The sequence below is a fragment of the Sparus aurata genome, chromosome 8, assembly GCF_900880675.1.
Source record: "Sparus aurata chromosome 8, fSpaAur1.1, whole genome shotgun sequence".
Lineage (NCBI taxonomy): Eukaryota > Metazoa > Chordata > Actinopteri > Spariformes > Sparidae > Sparus > Sparus aurata.
This window is the reverse complement of record NC_044194.1, coordinates 27,723,636-27,743,978: the sequence shown is the minus strand read 5'-3', so window position 1 is coordinate 27,743,978 and position 20,343 is coordinate 27,723,636. Positions and strand designations below refer to the sequence as shown.

Genomic DNA, 20,343 nt, shown 5'->3' with positions numbered 1-20,343 from the left:
GATTCCGTTTTAATCGGCCAATTCCGCGATTCCGTCCGCGATTCCGTGATCGCGGAAATCATAGGGCCCTACCACTGTTTGTCTGATTTGCCTAGCATGGAGGTGATCAATATCACAAATTAGTCTAGCCAAATGAGGGCATGCAAGAGTCTTGAGACTTATAACTATTTTGTGTGTGGCTTGGTCAATGACATTGGCAACCAGATACATAAAGTTAAGTAGCAAAATGATTGTTGCCTTACCTTTCTTTCATGAAGTGGTTATTGCATACACAAGTGTAGTCTGACCCCTTTAGACTTTAGACGGATGTTTTTAATCCACATCTGCTGCCATTTAATTGAGTTTTTAAATCTTCACGCCTTTATGTGTCACTACTTCTGGGACTCGAAAGTAGCTTTTGTCCCCCAATTTGAATGGTTGGCACAGCTGTAAACAGCACAAACAGAGCTTATCCCGACAGAAAACACTTACTGCCCCCCATCTGCAGTTCTTCACAGTGACCTTAAGGCATGTGTAAACAACCTGTTGGTCAGGACACATTTTGCATAATTATACAATTAAGACCTTGGTACAACAGTGCCATCCAGCCTTGCAACCAATTCTTGTGAGCAGTTCTTGGAATGAATAGGTGCCCTATTTGCATTTAGTATTTAGTTCTTCATACAAATCTATGACATTTTGTCGTTACCATCATCTTCATCATTATCATCGTCATCATCATAAGCTTTATTTACCTTAGTCAGCAACTTCAAGAATGATTGTTCCTCATCCAGAAAAAAGGCGAGATGGTGATACATCTACACTTATATAATTTGTGATTAAGTAACCTTGAATGAAATTAATATGCCACTGCTAATTAGCTAGCTAGCCACTGTGATAAGAATCAGTAGCAAACATGAGTTCAAAAGATTTTTATTTGCTAGCAAGTTAGACACCATCGATCCATAGGCAGATATTGACCATGATGTTTTTAGTCAAGATTTAGCTAATTTAGTGTGGACAGTCTTGCTCTTTAAGCCTCCACATGACATGAGAATAAATCATTAGTTGATAATAGCAGAATTTGATGATTTTTCTTCCCCTTTGCCATGATTCAGTATGACAAAATCTACAGTGACACCACCTACATTTATCACACATGTAGGGCAGTTAATGAAAAACTTTATGTACTGGTGTGTGCTGGCAGTTTGAGGGAGTTTACTGTAAAGGCTAGGCCAAGCTTGGCTTATCCATGCTTACATGGAGCTATCTCCCATGATTTTAAATATTTTAGCCCAAGAAATAAACAACAGGATTATTCTAAAACCAGAACAGAAGCATCGCTCTAGCTGGAAGTGAGTTACAGGTCAAACGTTAAAGACAAATGTTCCCACTCAACTTTACCTTTGGCATTCACAGAAATGTAAAAATTCAGATTAAGCCACTCATCCATCCAGTTTTTCAGGTCTTGGAGACACAATAAGATGAAAGAGAGCAAGCAGACAGCAATTTAAGAGTGAGAAGTAAACATTTATTTATACAGTGTATTTCACATCATATTATATGATTATAAAACTCCTGATCAGCCAGCGCGTTACTCTGCTGCCTCTTTTCCCTAAAACACACAACATTGAGTTATTGGTTTAATTTCCATCAACTTCACACGTCAACTGTCAACATTCAACATTTGAATATAAATTTGGCTTGTTTTTTACAACACAGAATTGCAAATTTACCTTGCCGGAATCACGGGACTTTACTCTCATTTTGTTGACCTGGGACTCTGCAATGTCAGCGCGCTCCTCAGCCTCCTCCAGCTCGTTCTGGACCTTTCTGCACTTGGACAGATGAACGTTGGCCTGCTCCTCCTGTGATACAATTTTAAAGTTTAAAGGTATATATTTTATGTGAGATGTGCTTCATGATCATGACTGCCATTAATAACAGTCACACAATTTTAATGGATTGCTTGATACAGTTATTATGATTGATATCTACTTTTCCAATCATAATTGACCTATATGTAATAGTATATTAATGTGTCTTATTAGTAAACATTATGTCAGTTTTCCTTAATCTTCTTACTTTGAGTATCAGTTATTCATAATGATGTGTTATTATTACAGTTAAGTAATGCAAAACAAAAATCAAACGTTTTGCAAATGAGATGTTCTTTAAGTTCCCTGTCCTTTGATTTTAGTTGATCTAAATAAATATGTTTAAAGAGCAAAGTTTTTTGTATGAATTTAAAATGTTACACAACAAGTATTTTGAATTTATGTGTTTTCCTTACCGCTTCCTCAGCCTGCCTCTTGTAGGCCTTCACCTTCAGTTGCAGCTTGTCAACCAGATCCTGCAGCCTGGTAACATTTTTCTTGTCCTCTTCAGTCTGTGAAAATGAATTGAAAAGGAAAAGTACAGAGTAATTGTACATGTCACCATGATTTCATTGTATATAAATAAGTATCTTAGGTGGATGTGAACATGCTAACTGTCGAAGTGACCATACCTGATAGGTGAGCTCCTTCACCCTCCTCTCATATTTGCGGACACCCTTAACAGCATCTGCTCCACGTCTCTGCTCAGCCTCAACCTCTGTCTCCAGCTCACGCACCTTCACAAAACCAAACATGTATATAATATTAAGAATAAACATGTTTTCTTACATTAGTTTGACTGTACAAATCTTGACAGAATTTTCTTACCCTGGACTCAAGTTTCTGGAGCTGCTTCTTGCCACCCTTCATTGCCAGGTTCTCTGCCTCATCCAGGCGATGCTGCAGATCCTTAACAGCAACCTCAAGGTTCTTCTTCATCCTCTCCAGGTGAGCGCTAGTGTCCTGCTCCTTCTTCAGCTCCTCAGCCATCATGGCAGCCTAGAGGAGACAGCGTAAATGTAACTTGGAAATGTATTGAAAAAGCACATTTTAGTTGGATAATAGAAGAAGAAAGAAAATGTATTCCTACATCAGTGATGGCCTTCTTGGCCTTCTCCTCTGCATTCCTTGCTTCCTGAACAGTGTCATCCACTTCACTCTGGATCTGGACCAGATCAGTCTCAAGCTTCTTCTTAGTGTTCATAAGGCTTGTGTTCTAAAATGTGATCATATTAAGTTCATTAAGTCATCACATGATTACTTTTCCCATGTTGTTTAAAAACTGATTTAGATTTTGAATAATTGAAGAAGTGACGTGAAATGTGTTTATTCACCTGAGAGTGCAGAAGTCCAACACGCTCACTGGCATCCACCAACTCCTGCTCTGCAATTTTGCGGCTTCTCTCCGTCTGTTCCAGAGCAGCTCTAAGTTCCTCAATTTCAGCTACCATGAGACCGTTTCTGCGCTCCACCATAGCAGCTTGTTCCTTGACGTCTTCCTGAGCTCTGACAGCATCATCAAGGTGCAGTTGGGCATCCTGGTGAAATAATATCAGCAAATATATTTGCATGGATGCTAAAATGTAGTTACACTGACCATAGTCTGTGCAACAACTGCATGTCTTACTATACCTTCAGCTGTGCCTGCACAAGCCTCAGCTGCTTCTGGGACTCAGAAGCCTGGCGATTGGCGTGGCTCAACTGAATCTCCATCTCATTCAGGTCTCCCTCCATCTTCTTCTTGATTCTCAGGGCATCATTCCTGCTCCTGACTTCAGAATCCAGGGTGCCCTGCATGGAGTCAGTCACCCTCTGGCTGTTCCTCTTGATCTGCTCCATCTCTTCATCTTTCTCTGCCAGCTTCCTGTCCACCTCACCTTTAATCTGGTTGAGCTCCAGCTGGACACGCAGGATCTTGGACTCTTCATGTTCCAGAGTTCCCTTATTATAAAAAACAATAAAATAAACCTCTGCCCTCAAACCTTTCATAATACATTTCCAATTTTCTTTTTTTTTCAAGTAGAAGAAGATATATACCTCAGCCTCTTCAAGAGCTGTCTGGATCTCAGACTTCTCTGTCTCCACCTGCTTCTTGGCCTTCTCCAGCTCATGGATGCTCTTACCAGTCTCACCGATCTGTTCAGTCAGATCTGAGATCTCCTCTGCAGAGACATGCATGTGTTTTTATACTGTTAAGCCTCAAATAGTAAATATACATGCTTATATTTATACACATAACAAGTATACATGTGTTAAATTCAGTTTAAGATATATGTGTTTATTACATTACAATTTGGTACATAATGTGGTTGAACTCACGCTGCAGGTTCTTGTTTTCACGCTTCATGGTCTCCAGCTGATCCAGAGCTTCCTCATAAGAGTTCTTCATCTTGAACAGCTCAGTGCCAAGAGAGCGAGCCTCTTTCTGAGATCCCTCAAGCTCTGCCTGACCCTCCTCATACTTCTGTTTCCACTCTGCCAACACCTGAATAGCAAAATGACTGATCAGTTTATGCAGCAAAATAAAGGTAAGATAAACATGTAAACCATTGTTTGTGTTCAGCCACATCGCTGAATGGTAATGTTGCCACCTTGTCAAAGTTCCTCTGCTTCTTGTCCAGGTTAGCAGCCAGTCCATTGGCCCTCTCTACATCAATCATGAGGTCCTCCACTTCACTCTGAAGCCTCTGTTTGGTTTTCTCAAGAGAAGCACACTTGGAATTCACTGCCTCAATCTGCTCCTCAGCCTCCTGGAGACGCTGGGCCAGCTTCTTCCTGTTTGAAATAGATATGGATGTCTCTCAAGACCTTGCAATGCTAGTTTTCTAACCCCTGATGTACCCATTAGATATCTTAAGCCTTTTAATTATGTTTAAGAAATAGACATTTCTGTTTAAATGTTCCTTTGTAAAAAAAAAAAGAGTTGTTGTAAAACGGTCGAACAATTTAGAAGCCTCATATTTATGTCATAATGGTAATTCATGTCTTAACTATCAAGGTGAATATATGAAAGTGTTACTGCAATTTGTTTTCTCCCCAGTGGCTTTTTAATTCTGGAATGAGACTCACTTGGCTTCCTCAAGCTCCTCAGTGCGCTGGATAGCATCAGTTTCATACTTTGTTCTCCACTGAGCTACCTCACTGTTGGCCTTGGACATTCCACGCTGCAGCTCAGCCTTGGCCTCCTGCTCCTCCTCAAACTGCTCCCTCAGCAGGTCACAGTCATGGCGGGCTGATTGCAGTCCATGGGCAAGAGCATTCTTGGCCTGGTATAAGACACAATATTCAGTGTGCGAAATGTCTAAATAACACACATGAAGTTTATCACACTTGATCATTTCTTACCTTAACCTCCTCTTCAGTCTGTCTCTTCAGCTCCTCAATCTGCTGTGTGAAGGCCTGTTTGCCTCTGGTCAGCTGGGAGACCAGAGCTTCCTCTCCTTCAATTTGACGGCTGAACTCACCTTGTGTGAAAGATGTCATGACACATGAGTTTGTGTCACTGTTTCTCATATACACAACAGATAATTCTCTGACAACATTATAAGTACCATTTTCTGTCAGAAGACGTGCTTTCTGTGCACTCGTGTCATTGATTTGACGGACATTTTCATCATTCTTGGTCTTCAGTTCACTCAGTTGGTCCTCAAGAGTACGGCACATCTTTTCAAGGTTTCCCTGGTAAAGAGAATGGAGATCATCAACATCAGAAATCAGATTCATATTATTATTGACCTTATTTATTATACTGATTATATTTTTTAAATGCCATTTAATGTATTGTGTACCTTTGCTTTAGCAACAGCCTCCATGTTACTGGAGAGGTCATCAATCTCCATCTTGTATTCACTCTTTTCCTTCTCCAGCTTCTGCTTGACACGCTGGAGGTTGTCGATCTGCTCTCCCAGCTCAGCAACGCTGTCAGCCTGCTTCTTGCGCAGAGCAGCAGCAGTGGCTTCATGCTGCAGAGTAGACTCCTCAAGGTCACGACGGAGCTTCTGGAACTCAGCCTCGCGCTTCTTGTTCATCTCAATCTGAGCGGCAGTGGCACCACCGGCCTCCTCTAGCCTCTCACTGATCTCCTCAAGTTCCCTGGAGAGGTCAGCTCTCTGCTTTTCAACCTTGGCACGAGCAGCGCGCTCAGCCTCAATCTCTTCCTCCAGTTCCTCAATACGAGCCTATTGAATGTAGGTTTTTTTTCTTTCAGCAAACTTTCAAGTTTAATTTAGAAAATTGGAATGTATGCAGTATTCTTTCATGTAACAAAATGTGTCACCTGAAGCTCCTTGATCTTCTTCTGAAGCTGAGCACCCATTGACTGCTCATCCTCAATCTTGCTAAGGAGCTGACTGACTTCAAAGTCCTTCCTGTTGAATAATAAATAAAGCACATAGTATGAATTCATACCGTTGACCATTACTTTAAAACAGTATTTGTTTAACAAATTCAAAAGCATTGTTACTTTTTCAGTTTCTCGTCAGACTGCTGCTTGTCATTCTCAAGATCCATGATGGATTCCTGGGCCAGTTTCAGATCACCCTCCAGCTTCCTCTTGGTTCTCTCAAGGTCCATACGCAGCTTCTTCTCTTGCTCCAGAGAACCCTCAAGCTAAACAGTAACATGAATTTTAAATCATCACGTTCAAGTCAAATCTTGCATTAGCAATCCTAGTGAGTTTGTAAACTTACATCATCCACTTGCTGCTCAAGCTTGGTCTTGGCCTTGGTCAGAGTGTTGACTTTGTCTTCCTCAGCCTGCAGGTCATCAAGAGTCTGCTGATGAGCCTCCTGAAGGGCTTTCTTTTCCTTGGTCAGCTTAGCAATGCTCTCATCCTGAGAGGCCATCTCCTCAGTCAGGTTCTTCACCTAAATTTGCAAGAAATATGTTGTTATTACATGGTACTCCGGAAATGTTCTGTGATATGCTAAATAACTTGATGTTTTCCAACCTTGTTCTCAGTGGCATGTTTCTCCTTCTCCACTTTGGCCAAGGTAAGTTCCAGGTCATCAATATCTTTCTTTAGCTCAGAGCATTCATCCTCCAGCTTTCTTTTCTTGGCAGTGAGCTCAGCATTGATTTCCTCTTCATCTTCCAGTCTCTCAGTTGTCTCTTTGAGTTTGGCCTCAAGCTGGATCTTGCTCTTGATAAGTCCCTCACATCTCTCTTCAGCATCTGACAGATTCTCTGATTCCTAGTTTATTATGAAAAAAGATGTTAGCACTCAACACTGAAAACATGGAAAAGCACAACTCTCTGTTGATGGGTACTTACAGATGCCACTTGCAGCGACAGGTCATTCTTCTCTTGCAGCAGGGACACCATCTTCTGCTCCAGTTCCTTCTTCTTGGCCAGGGCAGTAGCCAAGTCTGACTGCATCTTCTCATAGTTCTCCTTCATCTGTTGCAGCTCCTTCTCAGTTTCAGCAGTCTTCAGCAGAGGCTTGATCTTGTAATACACCTTCATCCATGGCCAGTGTTTCACATTCATGAATGAGCGGACGTTGTACTGGATGGTGTAGATGGCGTCCCTGTGGACAAGAAGTTGCTATTACAGACAAAGTACATTTTATTTATGTCCCCATTGTGCACTGAAAATAAGCTGTATTAACATGCCTCTGTGCGGTCATCTTAACAAACTCCTTTCTCATGAGGTAACCACGGCAGATTGCCTGAATCATGCCGACTAAAGATGCCAACTTGTCATCTCTCATCTCCTCAAGGGTACCCAGCAGACCGGCCTTGAAGAACACCTGAACCACAAAATCAACAATTTACCTCAGAATAGGTGAGCGATGATAAGAATCAATAATAAGAATCGAGGTCAGAAGAACTTTTGCGTCTCTCGCTTTAAAAACAACAGTGCTATTTCATTGGATGATTTCTTTGGCCCATGGTGTTATTTCCCATCACAATTATTGACAACAGTCAAGGTGGTTACCTTAGTGTGTCCAAATCTGTACTGGTCATGATCAACATCAATTGATCCAAGCAGCTTCTCTGAAGCCTTCTTGTTATCAATGAACTGGCCCTCAGGGATGACACTGGCATTCAGCACCTTGTACCTTTTTATGAGAGGTTAATGGTTAGTGTGGTAAAAACAAAATAGCCGTTGGTATTTACATTAAATTAAAATATCAATTGATACCTCTGCTTGAAGTCAGCATAGAGGATTCTGCTGGGGAAACCTTTCCTGCAGATTCTGATACCCTCCAGCACACCGTTACACCTGAGCTGGTGGATGACCAGGAAGTTCTCCATCAGACCTTTAGATTAAAAAGACATTCCTCACTTAGTTCTTTGAATCAATAGTGTCTTCATTAAAGTAGCACAACATGAAGTAAACATTACCAGTAACACAAAACCATCCCGCACAGAATTTATTAAAATGATGTTTTCTGTACCTGGAGTCTTTGATTCATTGGGAATCAGGCAACGCACAAAGTGAGGATGGGTGCTCCTCAAATTAGTCATCAGCTTGCCCAAGTTCTCCTGTAGATCCAAAATGATAACACTTGTCATGAAATGTCACAATTGTAAGGTTGAGTATACACACATATGATTTTATACCCAAGTTTGAAATGTATCACCTTACCCTGAACTGTGAAGACACAGTCTGCATGGAACCACCCTTCTTCTTGCCTCCCTTCTTTGCACCACCAGTCTCTGTTGACAATTTTATGTAGACATGATTTGTTTGGAACTTTACATAAAAACATGCCTTGAAAATATGTTTGAGTATAGTGTAGTTCATAGGATCATACCCTCAACTACAGGTGGATACAAATGACCCAGCAGCTTAACTGGGGACTTCTGGTACAGCTGAATAACAGAATCATTCAGTGGGTCCTTGTTCTTGTCCAGCCAGCCAGAGATGTTGTAGTCCACAGTACCAGCATAATGCACAAGTGAGAAGTGGGCTTCAGCCTTGCCCTTGGCTGGCTTTGGCTTCTCAAAAGCTTTGTTTTTGCCAAGATGCTGGTCATACAGCTTGTTCTTGAAGGATGAGTCTGTGGCCTTGGGGAACATGCACTCCTCTTCAAGGATGGAGAAGATACCCATGGGCTTTAAAAAGTGGGAAGAAATATGTCATTAAGTGATAGATTATGTCAAATTAAGAACACTTACAATCACAAAATGTTTAAATGATTACCTTTTCAATCAGCTCAATGCAGGCAGCCAAGTCCATGCCAAAGTCAATGAACTCCCAGATAATACCCTCCTTCTTGTACTCCTCTTGCTCCAGGACAAACATGTGGTGGTTGAAGAACTGTTGCAGCTTCTCATTGGTGAAGTTGATGCACAGCTGCTCCATGCTGTTATACTGTGAGGGTACAAAGATTCAGCATAATACCTTGCAGGCAATAAGAATGGTTTTGTCATTAAAATCATTGGCTGTTGAATTGTTGGAAATGACGCTTACATCAAAGATTTCAAAGCCAGCAATATCCAGGACACCAATGAAGAACTGTCTTGACTGTTTTGTGTCCAGCATCTGGTTGATACGGACGACCATCCACAAGAACATCCTCTCATAGATAGACTTGGCCAGAGCAGGCACTGAGTTGTTCACCTGAATAAAAACAATGAATCAATTCAAGTTTTTTCCATTTTTTTAAATAATGGCTTACTGCTATTTTGAATTTCCTCTAAAGATGCAAATGAGGTAAAAGAATCAAACCCTAAAAGTGTAATATTCGTCTCTGAGCCATTTGTTGACATACAAGGAACTAATCAAAACTAGAGATAACTTGCAAAGTGCATCTAATGCCACAAACCAACAGTGGACTAATATAAATGCAAAACAAAAACATGACACCGGCGTATCTCAATTACCTGAGGTACAGTCTGTCCCTTGGTGACAAACTCATTTCCGACCTTTACTCTGGGATAGCACAGAGCCTTCAGCATGTCAGCAGAGTTCAGACCCAGCAAGTAAGCAACCTTGTCAGCATCTAGAAACAGTTCAGTGATTTACTGTCATTTCATTAGTATGTGGCTGGGATTTTCCATTATAATCTAAGAGAAACTAGCCTGATCAAAATTTTTTCTGCTGTTGTTCCTAAGCCTTCACTTTGAGTTTACAGTTAATACTCACCCTCTGTACCATCAGGCTCAGCCTGCTCCTCACGCTGCTTCTGCTTGAACTTCATGTTACCATGATGGAGCACAGCGCCAGTCATCTTGTAGATGCTCATCTTCTCTTCACCATTGAAGCCCAGGATATCAATAGCGTTCTGTTTTCAAAAGAGGTTTCCACACAAAAGATAATCACTCTTGAAAATACTTTGAGAAGCGCAGTTTTGATATTGCATTTAATAAACAAAATCTTTAAGTATTTTAAACAATCACTTGTTTGTAAAGTGAAGTATTTTAAGCTGATCACTTACATCAGTGGCTTCCAGCTCAACTTTGTCATCAATGCTGGCCACAGTAATATGACCCTGGCTGCACATGGGGAAGTCGTAGGGGTTGGTTGTAAGGAGTGCCACCTCTGCAGATCAGAAAGAGTTGACAAACTCATTAGATCATTGCAAAATAAAACTGTAAACAAGTTTAAAACTTTTCAACAACTCAATCTGTTTACCAATCAGCTCAGGTTTGTGGTTGGTCATAATCTGGTAGAAGATGTGGTAGCCTCTTTCATCGGGAAGCTGGAATGACACTCTAGACTTCTCCAGCAGATCTATAAAAGATGTTCATAAATTAAAGCCTGGCCAAATGTCTAACCTAATCATGTGCATGTGCTTTGAGAATTGTCACTTACATGTCTCAATATCAGCACTAGCCAGTTTGCCAGTTGTGCCGAAATGGATCCTGATGAATTTACCCTATTTGGAACAAAGACATCTATAACATTCCTGCACATGTTTAACAAGACCTCTTTCATGTGTAGAAATCCCTCCATACTTACGAAACGAGAGGAGTTGTCATTCCTCACAGTTTTGGCATTACCATAGGACTCCAGCAGAGGATTGGCTGCAATAATCTGATCCTCCAGAGAGCCCTATAATCAAGGTTTAGAATCAATATCAGAAAATGACTGGAAAAATAGTCAGTTTTCAAGGAACACTGAATGTTAATTGTCATGCAGTAACATACTCCTATCTTGGATTCCTTCTTTTTCTCTCCACCTGAAACTGCGATTGTTGCAAAGTACTGGATGACACGCTTGGTGTTCACAGTCTTTCCAGCACCAGATTCTCCACTAGGTATAGAGACAGAGTTATTACAATTTGATCAAGATATTTGATTATCTTTAACAAAGTCATCAAATGTGCAACTCACGTGATCAAGACAGACTGGTTCTCCCTATCTGTTGAATGAAAAAGAAAGGACTTAAGTAGGTTTTCCTGCGACAGAAACCTCATATACTGATGACTGCTACTCTGTTATATTATTGACTTACCAGTAAGCATGTTCTGATAAGCATTGTCAGAGACAGAGAAGATGTGGGGTGGAGCCTCCATACGCTTCTTGCCTCTGTAGGCACTGACAACTTCAGCATCGTACACTGGGAGCCACTTGTAGGGGTTCACAGTGGCGCAGAACAGCCCAGAGTAGGTCTAAAGGTGATCATAGAGAATCAACAGTTATCTGTAGTCATACTACAAGTATTTAGCCTTTTTCAATATTTCTCTTTTTCGCATTAGGCAGATTGTCTTACATAGATCATCCATGCTGCATAACGCTCTTTGAGATTATACAGCACAGAGGCTTCATTGAGATGGGTCATCATGGCCATGTCCTCAATTTTGTCATACTTGGGAGGGTTCATTGGAGTGACTTCTTCTTCTTTAAATGTCTTCTCCTGCAACAGGACATAAGTCACAATTAGAACTGATCATATTTAATCTTAGTTGACACTGAATTCATGGTACCAACCTCCTGAGTATCCAGGACTTTGACGGTGACTTTGCCACCATCTTTCTTGATGATTGCTCCCTTCAAGTACAGCTCCTTAGCATCAACAACGTAGCAGGCAGCTTTGGCATCAAAAGGTTTGTTTTGAGCCTCAATTCTCTCCTTCTCTGGCTTACGGAGGTAGATGGCTGCTTTGCCATAAATGGCCATCTCAGCGTCCGTACTCATGGTTGCGGCTTATGTCTGTCACACAATGACAGAAGAACTGCCGTTTAGTCCAATGTTTTGAACTCAGGAAATTAAACAGCACTTGAAGTTGACATCTCTCCAAATAGTAGACAGACATAGTCAAAGCCGTTCAGACTGAAAAATTGATCGTTGTTACATTTAAACTAACTGTTATACAAATAGGGTGAACAGCACATGAACATAATGTAAACATCCATCGATGTGTTGACTAGGCATGCTCATCCTTTTCAGGGGCTTGGGGGTTGGATCTGATCCCAGCTGACATTGAGCAGGAGGCAGGGCATATCCGCACACAGGGCTGTCACACAGGGCTGTCACATAGATACAGACAACCATTTGTGAGCATGACTCTGAATTCACATTCACAACTATGGGGAATTTAGTGTTGCCCTTTAGTGCAGGCACAGGGAGAAAATGTAAACTTCACACAGCAAAGCCCTAGCTGGTACAGCAGGCTTGAACCTAGAGTCTTAATGCTGTGAGGCCAACCAATGCATCAATGTGCTGCCCTCTCATTAAACAAACAACTACGTAACCATGTTAAAAAAGTAATCACTGGTAAAAGTTGTACCTACCTTCCCCTTCCCCTTGAATGAAGAAGGTTATATTCCAGAATCCTGTTGAAAACATAGTTTTCATCAGTGCAGGTAACAACAAAGCCTTATTTGAAATACATAAAAATATGCCTACCAACATTATGTTGTAAAAGGACAAGGAAAACATGCATTTATGTTTTGTGAGAGAATTTCATGGAGTATACTGAATGACAACACATTTATATTTTAATGAGAATATATTTTGTAAAACAATAACTGAAATAAGGGAAAAGTGAAATTGCTGAAAGGTTTATCAGCAAATAACCTCACCACAAGCAGGAACTTCACTGGTCTTCTGCCACACACTCTGAAGCTCTTCTTGGCCTCCTTATATTCAGTCTGGTTTGCTTACAAAGCAAAGCTTAAAGCAGGCTAATGTGCCAAATAAGGTCAGAAGGACAGCTGTGTCGTGAAGCATTTGAAATATTTCGCTGGAACTTAATCTGGGAGAATCCCTAACAGAAGTAAATATATTATTGTTGTCTTTTAAAACACTGAATATATGTATATCTATCCAAATAAGCAGTAGATGAATATGTGATTCAAATGTTTACATCCAACACTAAGCTGTGTTATTATCACTCACTTATTAAGGTATTAACACTTTTAAGATTCATTCCATGAGTGTGCTCACTATTGATATTTTGAAAGTCAATGAAGATTTCCTCCAAATAATATATAATAATAATATATATATATATATACACATGACAGTGATGATTTTCCAAGCTCAATTGAAATTGCAAATTAAGAAGAAAACCCCACACTCAAGTTTGAATAGTTGGGAGCATAGCAGGCATCTTCAGGAAACAGCTTCATCACAGCTCAGAACTCTTTTCTTTTCTTGATAATCAGAATAATAATCAGATAATCTGAATAAAATGTTTGCCATGAACACTGAATTATTATGGGGATGATGATACATTTTATATTCCAGGACTCCCACTGGTAACATCCTCAAGGACATTCAGTCTACATAGTAGGATGACTTTGATTGAGTGATTAGACTGAGCCAGTTGTCTGTTAACTGGAGGTGCAAGGAGGAACACATGCTAATTTATGTCACTGTGACCTGCGTGTGTTAAGTGATCTCTGTATAACTCCATCATGTAATTTGAGTAGTTTAAAAGATTGCAGTGTGTAGGTGAAAGAAGGGGGCATATTATTAAAGAGTGGGGACACAGCTTGTCTTGGATTGGTTTACTGTATACTAATTAATTGAAAAGTATGTTCTGACCAAAACTGAATACTGCTCTAAACTGCAGGCAGCATGCTGTAAGTGTTAACAATATTTATTCCAACACTATTTGTACTCTGCACCTAGCTTGCACTTGCTTGACTTATATGGAGATACTGAAGGTTGTTGTTCATTGATGCTTTTTATATTTTGTGATACTTATCTTGCATGTACATTTAAATTAAATGTTAATTTTACCTATTTCTGTTCAGCTTTGTTGTAGTTTTTTGCTGAATGTTTATTTATCACTGCCTGCATACTTCCTTGTATGTGCACATCCATATACTTGACCAATAAAGCTGGTTCTTATTCTGAAGAAAAAGTTGCTACAACTTTTCCTTACCTGTGTTTGAATATAAATGTCCATTTTGAGTTGACTAATATTACACTGTAAAATCTGAAAAAGTGATCTTACTTTCAAAACTCAATTCAGAAACACTTTATTTTTCCCCTGGGGCAATTAAAGGCATGTAGAGTAGTTGTACACAGACACAAACAGGTCAGCATGTTAAGTAAACAGTCATCACGAAGTTCATAAGTCAGCTCTTTAGGTAAACAACTCTGCATGAAGTTCACAAGTCAGCATGTTAAGTAAACAGTCATCACGAAGTTCATAAGTCAGCTCTTTAAGTAAACAACTCTGCATGAAGTTCACAAGTCAGCATGTTAGTTACATAGACACAAATAAGTCAGCATGGTAGTTACATACACACAAAACAAGTCAGATATAATAAAATAGACAAAATAAACTAAAATAAGAAATGTATAGCATTTACATGAGTTGCAAAGTAACATTGAGGTAGGTTGGTTTGTGCATTAAGAGGCAGCAGCAGTTAGTGCAAGTGTGAAAATCGCCATAGAGTCAAGGAAACCAATTACGTCAAAATTACCAAGTAAAGAAAACTTATCATTTTAAGTTGTAAAAAATGTTTGGCTTGTTCAATTCAAATTTAAAAGTTGACTTTACTCAGTAATTCTGAAGCAATCAGTTACCTGGCTTTTGAAAGTAAAGGACAATGTACTGCAGACAGCCGCCGGAAGGCTTACGTCTGTAAGTAACTTAGATGTCTTTGAGCTGTGATTTATGAACCATACATCACCATATGGCACAGGCTAGTCATGCTCACCCTGTCATTTAGCTTGATGCTCAATATGCGTCATTCAGAATATTGAGTGAAACATATGTCTGATAAATAAATGCGCCTTGTCAAATTCTGTTAAGGATGATTTGATGTTACAGTGACAGTTCACCCACCCTTGCAGTTACAGTGAGCATGCATTTGATTGATGACTTTCAGCAGAGCCCTCCTACTCCAGAGTTTACCTCATTTGGACTGATGCTATAGTCATACTATCTGTTACTTTTGAAAGAAAAAGGTCAGAGGTACTATTTGTACCGCTCACAGTCTGACATGTTTTCCTATTTATTTATGCTCACCAAACATGATGATTACTTAGCTGAATTCAAACCACAAGTTTCATTTTTAAAGCCACGTCTTGATTGGGAATCTGTATCATCAGTCTATGAATTTGGTTTGAGTCCCTAAATGAATCTAACAAATTCCCATCCTCCAGCACTGTCCCACTAAGAGGATGGGCATCATCTGCTCATCTTGTAAATCAATCAACAGTCTTTTTACAGAGAGTGCAAGTCCAGGAATTATTCAGTCTTGTTGTCTTGTTTAGTACATGTTTCTTTAAAAGGTCACTTTACATGTGTTGTGTCGCACTGATCTAATTACACCAGCTCAATGTAATGAGATAGGTGTCAGGAGTACTTCAAATCAAGAGACAAACTGGGAGATCAGAGGTCAGGAGGGATAGTGTTGTGGGGGGGTGGGAGTTTCGAGGCAAAGAGCAGTTGTTGAAGCTATATGTTAAAAGACAGTCAGCTGATGAGTTACCAAACTGAGAGCAGGGTACAGAAAAGCTTTTACCACTCATGGTAGAATCTATTTGCGTCTGGAAAAAAAAAAGGATAAAAGAGACTGCAGCTCAACACAGGTATAGGGGGGAAGAGCAGATGGAATAGGCATCTTGCTTGTTAAGCATACAATTCATCTTTGAGCCTTGTGGCGATGCATTATTGGAGCACTTCAGCAGATGTGAGCACAGATCAGGGGTGCTTCATACATACATTTAAATACATGATACTGACATTACATCACTTCTTTTTCTCAATTATTGCAAAAGAATTGGTTATAATAACAATTTGGCATCTCCTCTCAGAAAGTCAGACTGCCTAAAATAAGATTATTGATGCAAATGTGTATTTATATTGGTAGAAAAAAAATATTTTCATAGCTAAAAAATGAAAGCCTTAGCTTAACAGTCTCATACACTTTCTGCAATGGATCCTGAGGAGACTGGGGCTTTTCAGTTATACAGTACAAGACACATGGCCGACTTCCAGCCAGTGCCTCTCTCTGAAAGATTTGCATCTTCCGTAGTAAGACCGGGCTTTTGCAACCTTGCTGTTCTGAAAGGATTTAATAATACACGTATATTTACAGTACTGTGCAATTTTGAGTTACTTGGAGTACTCTTTACTCACTACTACTATTTATATAATAACTTAAGCTACTAGTTACTTTGCAGATTGCGTGCTGCATCAGTGATTTTTTTTTAATATAAATTGATTTTATTGGCAATCTGATTGAAAAACAAAACACAAATTCCAAATCTGATCAGATTCATAGTATGAAGACATAGTATGAAGTACAGACATGTGAATCTTGTATTGTGCTTTTCATACTTGATTACATTTATTATCAGATACTTTCATACTTTTACTCAAGTACTGTATGGTTGCCTTTCACATTTCCCAAAGTAGTATTTTAACCCGATATCTTTGCTGAAGTGTGACTTTCATACTTCATCAGCTCTCTGTGCGGCAGGAGCGGGACAGTGCTCTGCTGCACTGCGTGCTTGTGTGTCGCGTAATAATACTGGACGACATCCGTCTCGCCCCATGCTTTTAGAGCTTGAGCGCAACATTTGTGAACTCAAAAAATCTTCTAATAAAAACGTCCCTTCCGCCACAATGAATAAAAGCGACGATTTACGACTGTCCAGCTATTGATCCAACGTTTCTGCCCGTGTCGGCGCGCACCGAGTTGATATTACTGCGCCGAAAACGAAACCAAAACTATATTCCCTGCCTTTGGTTTCGTTTCTAAAATAATAGGCACCCTGGCTGCAGACAGATGCAGTCTACGACAACAGTTGTTGGTAAGTGCTCCTTTTATTCAGTAGCATTAGCTTACTTTTAAAACGACGATGAAGCGGCTCAGTTAGTGAGCACCTGAGAGCTGCTCGTGTTTGAGTCAGCACAAAGCGCTGCTCGTTACCTTACGTGACCTCGAGGCTCTGAATGAGGGCAGAGCAGGCTGTAGGATCTGGGAGCGGACAAAAAAAGACTCTTTCTATCGATTTTCATTGGCATTACATTTACACTGACGGCGCTAGAGGTGGAAGTCGGTCCAAAATAAATAAATAAAAGCCCTTCCATGCGCACTAGCTAGCTGTGTTAAAGAAAAATAAAAACTGCATTAAAAAATGTGCTGCGTAGACGCGCGTCTGTTATCTCCCCATTATCTGATGTCGCAGTCTGAGAAATAAACGTCGGTGTAAACACTGCTTGTCTTATTAATGCTCCACAGAATCTATCGAAACTAGAACGTAATCAACTTAACCCTCCAATGACTTTAATTCTCAAACAAAAGCCTAGGGACTGTGAAATAAAGTTGACGAGAGACTGTAAGAAGTCCCGAGGGAGCCAACCAGAGCACGAGGTTGAAATACAAGTTTTGGTGTATGAGAGCAATAAATGTCCATTAATAAGTAGTTGAAGACAGCCATGAGGTTCTGTCAAGAGATAAGCGACTTTGAATTAAAGATGCAGTATGTAAGAATTAACTACCTGTTGAATTCAAAACAAATATGGGGCAGCGTAATGCTAGATCAGCCACTAACTGCTCCTAACTGCTGCTGCCATGAGCTAGTTGGCTCAGTTTGCCGTGGCTCTAGCAGCCTAGACGGGGAGTTTGGGCTTGCTGGTTAGCATGCTAAATTCAGTATATATCTGTGCAACACAATCAACGTAATAATATCAGACTGTTAATCACATTCTGTTGATACTTTTAGTTATTATTTTAATGTTTGCAACTTACATATTGCACACCAAACAAAAGAGGTGCAGTGTCTTACTTCTGCATATAAAATGGACTCACCTACTCCACTTTTCACTGTAATTCTCTGTGTGTATGATGATGATGATTTAAGCTATCATCAGGGTCATAGCCCTCCAAAGTGTCAGTTTTGTTGTCTATTTTATGTGTTTACATTTTCCTGACTAAGGGGAACAGTGAGATTGTACATGGCTCCATATAAGTTGAACCGAAGGTGTTTCGTTCTATGCAACCTGTTTTTGTTTTGTTTTTTCATTTTGGAAAACATTTTAAATTAAAGGTGTAATATGTCCAAATTTACCTGATAGTGGCAACCTGTAACCAGTATAACTGCTATTAACTTGTGTTACTATGACTGCGGCTGCTGTTAGCTCATTAGCTCAATTAGGTGAGCAGATAGGCGAACTCCAGGGAAGTGTCAGTGTTGGTACACTGTGAGCACAGAAGCTTTGGAGGGCAGGGAGAAGAGATTTTCAGGCACGAGGCTAGCTGGTTAGCATGCTAACTCGAGGATATCTCTGCAATACAATACATAGGCTAGATGTCTACGTCACATCAGTGCTTACTCTCAACACTGAATGTTTTTAATGAAATTCTGACATTCAACAGAATGTGATTACAGTCCTGATGATATGATATTGCACCATTAATTCTTTTTCCAATCAGAGACTCACTGATCATGGTTCTGTGGAAAACATGTACAATTAATAAGGCACTCAGTAGAGTGCATACTGTACCTCCGCCAAGGTCCAACAGTACCCTTTAATTCAATCCAGCCTCATCCAACCAAACTTGATAGCCTCCAAAGATACCAGCAACCTTAATACACCTGATTTTTTTTTCATCATGATCCATGCGTTATGCCAAGAGAAAGAAATGAACATTTTGGAAAAAAAGCCCTAATTTGCAATTTAAAGAAAAATTCATTGATCCATCACTTTATTCAGTCTGCATCAAAAGTTAATGGTGTCTATTGTGGGCCAAGACCCGTCCTTCATCCAAGCTTCATGTAAAGCCAGTCAGTAGTTTTTGTGTAATCCTGATGACAAACCAACAAATGGACCCACGTGAAATCACAACCTCCTTGATGGAGGAAAAAACTGTTTTTCCCTGTATGTACATGGTGCACATCGCTACGCATTTATATTGAATATGTTGCTTGTGGGTCCACTGGAACACCGAATACTTTTACAGCCACTACTACTACTGCACCTACTTCCACCACCACTACTACGTATAACAACATAACCAAATTACCAGATTCATTTATGTTCAATAGGGCTCATTGATTATATTAAAATACTTTATGTATTATGTTTGTGTACCAGCTGATGGAGTCTGACCATGGATGAGGAGGTTGACCCTGACCCTGAAAATGTGAACTCCGTCTTGCATCAGGAATCCTCAGAACTGCTCACCATCATTAACAGTCAGTTACCCACAGTCATAATAGAGTTGAGCAAAATGATGCCTGGTAATGCTGGGTTGAACATCAACCACCTGGCCGGTTCTGCAGCCGCACGAACAGAACATATTAAAACAATGTTGGAGTATTTCAGAGCAGCCAGTGCTGCAGATTGCTGCAACTTCCTTCAGAGTGTGTGTATGTTGTGTGAGAACATCCCCATGCACCTGGAGTCGAGGCTCATGTCAGTGGCTGGGCATACACACAGTGAGTATAAACTTATGCTATGAATGTTGACGCATGGTGCTAGTCACAGGCTAGTTGAGTGTTGTGGATGTGTTTGCACAGTGAGAGCTTCCTCAGTCACACACACTCAGAAACTCACCTCAGTCATTTAATGAGTCAGTGTTGTGAGAAAGAAAACAGCTCAGTGTGTCTTTACACAGAGTGAAAAATGTGAAGTACAATTTCATGTGCTGTAAAGGGTAATTCAACAAAGACCACACAGGACATAAATTGTGACTGCCTACCTCTCAATGAGTTGCAACGGAAGTGAGTTTTTTTTCTTTCTTTTTCTGTTATGATGGGAAGCACCTTCTATTACAGAACAAAGTGTGGTGCAGCCTTACAGTTGACAGCGCTGTTTTCTGCCCTAAGTAATTCACCACCTCTTCTGCATTTATGCAGTGTCTTTTTGTTATAGCTCAGGATAAAACAGAACAAATTGGCGTAATCTGTCCATTAACTCTTTTTGTGTTTGAGTTAAATGAGGTGATCTAATATTTGAGTGATTATTTTTGTGGCTATAACAGGTGGCCAAGCTTCTCCTGCTTAAAAACGGTGGAAAAAAATGTGTTCTGTTTAAACTGAACCTTCAGCACAGTGCTAACCCAGGAATGATTCATTACTGAAATGGGCACACACAGTATGTGCTAGGCTTAACTGTTAAA

The 20,343-nt window shown here is 40.1% G+C and overlaps 2 protein-coding genes and 1 long non-coding RNA gene across 3 annotated transcripts in view; 1 reads left to right on the top strand and 2 right to left on the bottom strand.

Annotated features, from left to right (window-relative positions):
* Window positions 1–1,488: 1,488 nt before the first annotated feature.
* LOC115586314 (myosin heavy chain, fast skeletal muscle) lies at window positions 1,489–11,944 on the bottom strand. Its single transcript, XM_030425250.1, has 39 exons — window positions 11,738–11,944; window positions 11,520–11,663; window positions 11,262–11,418; window positions 11,141–11,168; window positions 10,955–11,060; window positions 10,767–10,859; window positions 10,620–10,683; window positions 10,440–10,538; window positions 10,243–10,346; window positions 9,951–10,089; window positions 9,689–9,807; window positions 9,276–9,425; window positions 9,006–9,176; window positions 8,617–8,917; window positions 8,448–8,518; window positions 8,257–8,344; window positions 8,001–8,118; window positions 7,794–7,917; window positions 7,469–7,605; window positions 7,128–7,383; window positions 6,805–7,047; window positions 6,545–6,721; window positions 6,319–6,464; window positions 6,133–6,223; window positions 5,645–6,034; window positions 5,408–5,534; window positions 5,202–5,320; window positions 4,926–5,122; window positions 4,448–4,631; window positions 4,176–4,341; window positions 3,894–4,018; window positions 3,489–3,797; window positions 3,191–3,394; window positions 2,947–3,072; window positions 2,685–2,855; window positions 2,489–2,593; window positions 2,273–2,368; window positions 1,716–1,847; window positions 1,489–1,594 (listed from the first exon to the last, which is right to left on the bottom strand). Exons 1-39 carry the CDS (start codon window positions 11,942–11,944, stop codon window positions 1,574–1,576), a joined length of 5,805 nt encoding a protein of 1,934 aa, XP_030281110.1. The 3' UTR covers window positions 1,489–1,573.
* A 138-nt stretch (window positions 11,945–12,082) lies between these two features.
* On the bottom strand, window positions 12,083–12,874 carry LOC115586315 (uncharacterized). Its single transcript, XR_003984855.1, has 3 exons — window positions 12,832–12,874; window positions 12,541–12,582; window positions 12,083–12,276 (listed from the first exon to the last, which is right to left on the bottom strand). It is a non-coding gene; the product is annotated as an uncharacterized LOC115586315 (long non-coding RNA).
* Window positions 12,875–16,979: 4,105 nt separating this feature from the next.
* nlrc5 (NLR family, CARD domain containing 5) overlaps window positions 16,980–20,343 on the top strand; it is a 38,466-nt gene continuing 35,102 nt past the window's right edge. Inside the window, 2 exon segments of the mRNA XM_030426835.1 lie at window positions 16,980–17,029; window positions 19,317–19,660. Of these exon segments, the coding sequence (XP_030282695.1) occupies window positions 19,333–19,660 (328 nt within the window). The 5' untranslated portion in view covers window positions 16,980–17,029; window positions 19,317–19,332.

What these genes read in the sequence shown, in the direction of transcription:
- LOC115586314 (XM_030425250.1), bottom strand. Translation starts at nt 11,944, where the DNA reads ATGAGTACGGACGCTGAGATGGCCATTTATGGCAAAGCAGCCATCTAC. An exon ending in CAATGAATCAAAGACTCCAG is followed by an intron (nt 8,119 to 8,256) that starts GTACAGAAAACA and finishes TTTAATCTAAAG; the next exon opens with GTCTGATGGAGAACTTCCTG. An exon ending in TTGTGCAGGCACAGCTGAAG is followed by an intron (nt 3,395 to 3,488) that starts GTATAGTAAGAC and finishes TTATTTCACCAG; the next exon opens with GATGCCCAACTGCACCTTGA.